This window comes from Notothenia coriiceps, unplaced genomic scaffold (assembly GCF_000735185.1).
Source record: "Notothenia coriiceps isolate Sejong01 unplaced genomic scaffold, NC01 NC01_scaffold00004495, whole genome shotgun sequence".
NCBI classification, from domain to species: Eukaryota; Metazoa; Chordata; class Actinopteri; order Perciformes; family Nototheniidae; genus Notothenia; species Notothenia coriiceps.
This window is the reverse complement of record NW_011337196.1, coordinates 136,210-143,444: the sequence shown is the minus strand read 5'-3', so window position 1 is coordinate 143,444 and position 7,235 is coordinate 136,210. Positions and strand designations below refer to the sequence as shown.

Below are 7,235 nucleotides of genomic sequence, written 5' to 3'. Positions count from 1 at the left end.
GAAATATCTGATTTACACAGATTTTCACGCCCATATTGGTTGCTTATTATTACACATACAGCAGTAAGGTCTGTTTGAGAAGGAATTAACGCCAATGTGAATAAATAAGAGTTAAATACAACTGTTCATGATCAACAAAATGTTATGAATCAGTTTTTATTAAATGTTTGTACTTCCCTGAAACTGTGCACAAACTCTACACATGTCAAACCGTCCACTGTTTATTTCCATACTTCAGAAATGTGTAAATGCTCAAAAATTACTTAAGGAACCGTATAGAGCCTTCGATAAAAACGGACGTCTCCTGCATTATGTCTCGGTAATCCAATCCTACTAGATGCAACTTTTGAGAGACTGCAGGGGGAAAAAGTGGTTTGGCAAAGGCCCTGCGATCTGTTGAATGTAGAGTTTGTTTGAGGGGTGAGAAAATATGTCATTTCGGAGTCGTGGTTTATTCCAACGTAAGAGAGTGCGCACCAATCAGAAGCCTTTACCTGCCTCCTCTCCGCCCCCCCTCCCCTGCCATCCACATACTCACTACTGAACACGACCTGCCTCCTGCCACATCTGGAGACGCTTCCCAACACGAGAAACTTCAACTTTTGTGTTACAGAAACACTCAGGCGTGTACGAACTGTCAATCCGTCAGGGAGAATTTGGCTTTTCTCGGTGTAGTAAGTAGAGCTTCTTGAAGCCAAGTTGGCGTTTCTGTCTTTCTCTGAGTTTTTTTTTTTTGTAACATTCGTAAACTGTGCCCGTGTGTGACTTTCATACATTCAGTTCCCGTGTCACTGCCACGCTAAATTGTGTTAGTTAAACGTCGTTTCCTGTTAACATGAAATGACACATTTCCATGTTGGGTTTTCTTGAGTCAGAAATAAGAAAAGTGAAGCGCGACAGTGCGTTACTATAGTCGATTTACGCAAATCAAGCCAACAGATCTATGAAAAGTTAATACTTTCACGCTCTGCTCTGTGACAGGATTTGTTTGTATTGGTAAATGTAAATCTGTCTGAGACTCTCTGCTCGATAGACGGCTCTGTGACTGCGTTGATGGGGACATGAGAGAATCAAATAGTAAAATCCCATAGCGACTGGTGATGGAGTGATACATTTCGGGATTGTTTGTGCCCAACACTGATCTAACACTTGGAAGAGTGGACTGGAATAATCCATAAACCGCACAGCTCCATACTGAAGTGTTTAAGTTAGTCTGGGAGGAAATTTAAAAGACCTAAAAATACAGCGTTGGTTTCTTCCCTACAAAGAATCATTTGAACTTCCCACCGCAGAGCGAGAGCGACATAAATAGTTCTGACATGTGGATGTAATTTCAGAAGAGGAAAAAAAAGACAGATGCAGAGAAATAAAGCGAACGGGTTGAGCCTGAGCATATAGTAGATTAAAGGAAATTAAATCGAGGGCAGAGCGAGGCGATTACAGAGTTATGATTTCACAAGCCGTCCTAAGCATCGAGAGGCCAGATGGAGTGAAGAAATACAACTCGCTCTACTTTGAAGAGAGTTAAACATAATAACAAATATCATCCGAGCATCATCATCCTGTGAGTGAACCCCGCGAGGACTCTTGGAGGTAGAGCTGTCTCAGGTCAGCGATGGGATCCTCTCTGCTCCACAACCTGGACTTCCTTCTCATCTCACTTCTCAGCACTTTATGCCTGGTAAATCATTTTATATTGTGTTATTATACAACCATGCAACATTTTTATTTGACTGTTTTATCAAAAATAACTGTTCCAGCGGTGCCTCATCTGTGCACACGTCACTGAGAGCAGCATTTCATAAAAGAGATGCTGAAGAAAATATAATGCCATATTCATTTTTAATAAGAAAAAAACCTGAATGTATTTACAAAATTGACTGATGTTAATGGAATCTGCATCTCTTGCAAATAAAAGGTAGCATGCTTTTGCAAGGTGTACAATAATAGATGGACAGAAAAGCAAAGCGTTGTAGCAAATTGCTGTCATACTAATCTGGAGTTGTTGTAAATCCATGTTATTAGAGTGTTGGAGTTTTGTTTATTGACACACTTATTGACATATTGACTGTAGGGGTTAATAGGGCTCCTGACACAAGCTGCTGCAATTAATGATCACACTTCCATTAAATCCATCTCCCCACTGTTACAACAACACAGTGTTTGTGGAAATCAGCGCCTGGTAACCTAGTTTATGTAATAAGCATGGCTTCGTGTTAACTACAAATTGATTTAAGCTCTCACCTGACTGAACCAAAGCAATTTTGCAGTTGCATTTAATTCATAAATGCAGCAGCTCCTGAACATGTTCACCTCTCTGATGCACAGCTGTAATTATTTTCTTGCCCAACATTGTGATTTATAATTGCGCTTTCAAATATTGAAATAGCTGTATCCAGAGGGCCTGCCACACACACACACACACACACACACACACACACACACACACACACACACACACACACACACACACACACACACACACAGACACACAGACACACAGGCAGACAGCACACCAAGTTGGTTCTGTGTGTGTTTTGGCGGTGGCTGTTGTGCATTCAACAGGCAGTTCGCCCAGGCTCTGAGGTACAGTGCATTTTCCCAGTGATGTGGTCCATCACTGTACCGCAGTGGACCTCTAGGCTCATTGGTTTAGATGGCAGAGGAAAACAATTATAACATTGCTGTGTATTTATAGCTGATTCAACATTTAGTCGTTAAAAGGCTGTGTTTGTCCATGGTGTTTACCCGTTTTTACACTGGTGTTTGCTCAGTCTTCCTCTCTGCAAAAAAAAGTAATTTTCTCATCAAACTGTGACCAAACGGTAGATTTCCCTGAAAGCTTAAGCTGTGCGTGGAAAGTGTGTGTCTCGGTTAAAATAAAGTTTACATTTTAAATTGAGACATAGTTGTCAAACTAAATGGCTGTGTCATTTTCCAGAAGCTCAGCATGTAGCCTACTATAAATAATATATCCTGTCATTAATGCCAATTTTCACCAGCACAACACTATGAATTAGTTGGGTCTGCATTGTGTTTTTCATCTCAGCTGGCCTGTTGCAGTGACAGCTCCCAGACAAAGCTCCTCATCACAGAGCCTTTGTTCAGCGTGACTGGCTGCCTCACGTATTCAGTTATTACATGTTTTAAGCGGAAGCGCTGATTTAGGATCCTTTGTGAGCGTTTAATTTCTCCCTCATGACTGTGTTTTGCCCCGTGATGACTTTCACGTGTCTGATTCCTGACTGGAAGGAGTTGTATCTGTCTACCATAGCCAAGCATTATGTCAGCACTGTAAATGCTGTCATGTCTTGTAGTGCACAAGGCAGTTTTTACCAGTTTGACTCCATGTGGAAAATATCTGTTAACGACATTAGCGACATTAGCCCAGAAACAGTGGCTTAGTTCCTCAACGTGGCGGGAATGTCTTGATTAAAGTGGACCTATCATGCTATATTTGAATAATATAGTGTAGGACCATACCTATATAAGGCATATTTATACTTTTCATTTTTCAAAATACCAAACAGATCATGTATTTTAGCCATTCCTCATTTCGCTGAATTTAACACTGTCTTTGCATGGGCTGATTCTGTGAGAACAGCACCATCTACAGGCCTGGCATATGTACTACAGCGTCTCCAGCGCTTTCGAACGGCAATGTCCGTGGCTGTCTCCTCCTGATTGGTGGAGTTGGCCCAATAGCCATAGCGCCACTTCTGTGACGTCATAGAAGTGCTCAAATCTGGATCAGTCTGTATCAGATCCGTTGCAGCCCCTTTTTTAGAGATTTGGGTATGGAGGAAAATAGAGAGGGTTGTGTTTTCTGACACTTGGTGAGTTTCCTGGAACACTGGGGACACATATTCATGTAGAAAAGACGTACAAAAGTGCATTTTGCATGATAGGTCACCTTTAAGTATCTATGTTGCGCTGGACCTTAACATCTAACAACATTACAATAGAAGTTTACAGTTTCATCAAAATTGATGAAAAAGTAGGGGATGTGGCATAACAGGCAAATATATCTTTAAAAAATATATTTTTTCTCTTCAAAGTATCATTCAAAAGGCTTAACATTTAATTGGCCCTAAAAAGCACACAGAGCCCCCCCAGAATAACACTTCTGAGTAGCTTTAGCCAAATAACCCTCTATGGAATTTCATAACACAGATTAGAGTGCGGGATAATCTCGTCTCAATCTGTCTGTGGTAATTAGGGCCAGCAGATTACTTCCCACTAATTCATGTTGGTGCATTTGTGAAACGTGCTCCTATATTATAATTTATTTTTGCAGGGCTTTTTAACTGATCTCTTGTAGGAATTATTATCATTTCTTTCCCACTTTTGGGAGTTTGCATGTGTGCCTGAAGAAGCATGAAATGAAGCATCTCCTTAAATGTATTCACTTTTAATCACTCGATCTCTGCAGAATCATGCAGTTAATCACCATGGACTTTCCTAATGAAAGATAATTCAGTTGACCCTACACTGAAAGGCTGAGTGATTTTTTTTAATTAACTATTCTTTTTCATTGTCTCCCTATGTAAACATAATGTGCAACATTTTCCATCATAAAACAAATATTTTAAATCTCAAATACAGAAGAGAGTAATTTACCTTTAATGCGTTGCATTTATTCATGGAGTTGAAACCCTGTGGTCGTAGTCTTGATCTTAATTCTCTCTCTTATCAGACCTCATTAAGACATGCTTTATTCATGAAATAAACACACTAACATTTCATACAAATATAAATTGTTGTGCTATTGCATGGATTTTACGCCCAATTAACACATTTTACAGTTGAGGCTTCTTTTGAAGAAATCCATTAGTGTTGTGCTTTTACGCTTGGCTGGACCTATCTCCAATGGGATTATTGAACATCACAAAGGCTTTTACGGGTCACTTTTGCACTAAATGTCCTGTTAATTTACCAATCAGAGCCCAGCCACACTTCTATCAAAGACAATGAACAGTCTATTTAACTTTAGCAGCTGAAGATCTGTGGAGCGGATTGCTAATTGTTGATTAGCTTGAGCAAATGTGAGCTCTTCCCCAGGCGGGAAGCTACAAACCAGGCCAATGCAGGACATGCCATCCGGTCATGGGAATACACGAAATCCACACCACGAAAAAACAAACAAGCAGACAGAATATTCATTGATAATCTACAATTATGCGCAAATAAGAGACCTCTTCGAAATGCTGTCATCCACTCTGGAATGAATGCATTATGAGCAATGACTGCTATATTTTCAAAGGTCATATCTTTGACCAGGGAGGAATCAAGTAAAAACAATCATTATCAATTCGATTTGGTGACTCTATGCTTCCTTGGTTGTTTGGATATATCATATTAGAGGTGTTGTGATACCTTGGAATTAACAATAACCGTAATATTAAACAAATAATATAAACATAAATAATTGCAGCACCTCTTAAATCTTACTACACATTACTGTTATTGGTTTATTTGTAGTCTTTTGTACAGTTTTTTGACAGTCCTGGTTTGTGTGTATTATTATACTTCACAAACAAACCGGCAGTGAGCTTAGATCTTGCCCCAAGGTAGCTTTGACATATTGGTTTGTAGGCTGATAATTATTTGTATGATACTAATCCTTCAAGTGGGAAAAGGATGACACATTTTCATTATAGCTTTGATAAGGCATGGAGTTATGATTTCTATCTATCACCACTGTGTTTCCCATGTGCAGGTTCTGGTTATATGGAGCACTTTAATAGTGTTTGTTACGTGTACCTCATTGTCTGGCCTCAATTCAAAACGTCTGAAAGAGATTTCTCTGTCTAAAGACGAAATACAAAAAGTTGATGTCTGGTTGTACAGGTATTGTGTCCGTCTGTCATCGTTTATGCCCTTTTCACATTGTGTAGAAATGTAGAAAACAATATAACACACTGTTATATCAGGTGGTGGCAGTCCACTGATTGTACAATTTTATGATTGGTTCTTAACAAGTGGCTTGAAAGAATTAACACACAGTTTCACATCATGCAAACATTTCAAATTATAGCCCTTTTGAAAAGCTGACAGTCTCAATTCTTCATGTTCGCTGCTGCGTATGTTTAAGCTCTCTAATGGCACATTTCCACTACAGCGCGGAGCACGGTTTAAGCGTGCCGTGCCGTGCCGTGCCCGGCTCGTATTTGGTTGCATTTCCACTAGGCGTAGTTCCGGCTAACGGGTACTTTTTCACAGTTTTCTGGCTCTCCAAAATCGAGGTTCTTTCCGGGCCAACAACCGGGCTGAGTATGCTAAACTAGCGAGAGAATCGCTGGCAACTACAACAAAGTGAACATATTTGACAGTGATTTAGTTGTAATACACGTTTCAAAATGATGCTGAAGTAACAACATACTGATACCGGTTAGTAAAAACCATGAATTAATGCTTTGACAAGTCTACAGACAGACGGCAGGCGAACATTTTTGTGTTTTCTGAATGGAGATCGGCTAAGCTAAAGCAGAATATGCTNTGTCACTCACTCAAGTACCCCTGACATGAGAGCAGCACGAGTTTTTCTTTTGTAGCAAGCAGCAAAAATAATTGTAACATGACGTGTTTGAGTTAATTTGCCTACTTAATATCGCACGTCCTAAAAAAAATAATTAATATATATACCGTGCAGCCCTAACGTCTGGTCTATCCAAATGAATTTTAACTGAATTTCCGAGAAAATCTGCAAAAGAAAAAGCGAATTATTGCTCGTTTCCATGCACCATACTTACACGATTTCTATCTCTTTTTCATTCCCTTATCTGATACATGTCTCTCCATTGCACTTTGCTTTCATTTGTACTCCCATTTGTATTTGATACCTGAGCCAATGATATTAACTTTATGGCAAATGTCCAGATTTCTTAGAATTTCTGTGTTTCAATTTAGTATTTTTTAAGGAGCATATTGAACACACCATAGAGACAAGGGAAACACACCTATTGTTACTCTGATTGGAATGTATTCAGTAGCACTGCTTTGCATTAGGGTCTTTGAAACATTCCTAAATACTAGGGTTGCCAGAAACTGACCATGATCAAAATCGATTATTCGGCAGCCCTGGCGATTATTCGACCGACCCCCCCTCCCCCGCGGGAGAGAAAGAAAAGAAACTCAGACAAAAGGAATTCCGTTGTTTTCTTTACTGGAACATGTTTAACAGTACAAACAAAATAAACGACAAATAAACCAACATCAACATGATGCAGCTCCTT

General features: G+C 39.6%; 1 protein-coding gene across 1 annotated transcript in view; it reads left to right on the top strand.

The window, feature by feature from the left end:
• The first annotated feature begins 594 nt into the window (after nucleotides 1–594).
• The window catches only part of pth1r (parathyroid hormone 1 receptor), a 43,341-nt gene continuing 36,700 nt past the window's right edge, over nucleotides 595–7,235 (top strand). The window contains exon 1 of the mRNA XM_010767629.1: nucleotides 595–1,681. Within this exon, the coding sequence (XP_010765931.1) occupies nucleotides 1,616–1,681 (66 nt within the window). The 5' untranslated portion in view covers nucleotides 595–1,615. The remainder of the gene's footprint in view (nucleotides 1,682–7,235) is intronic.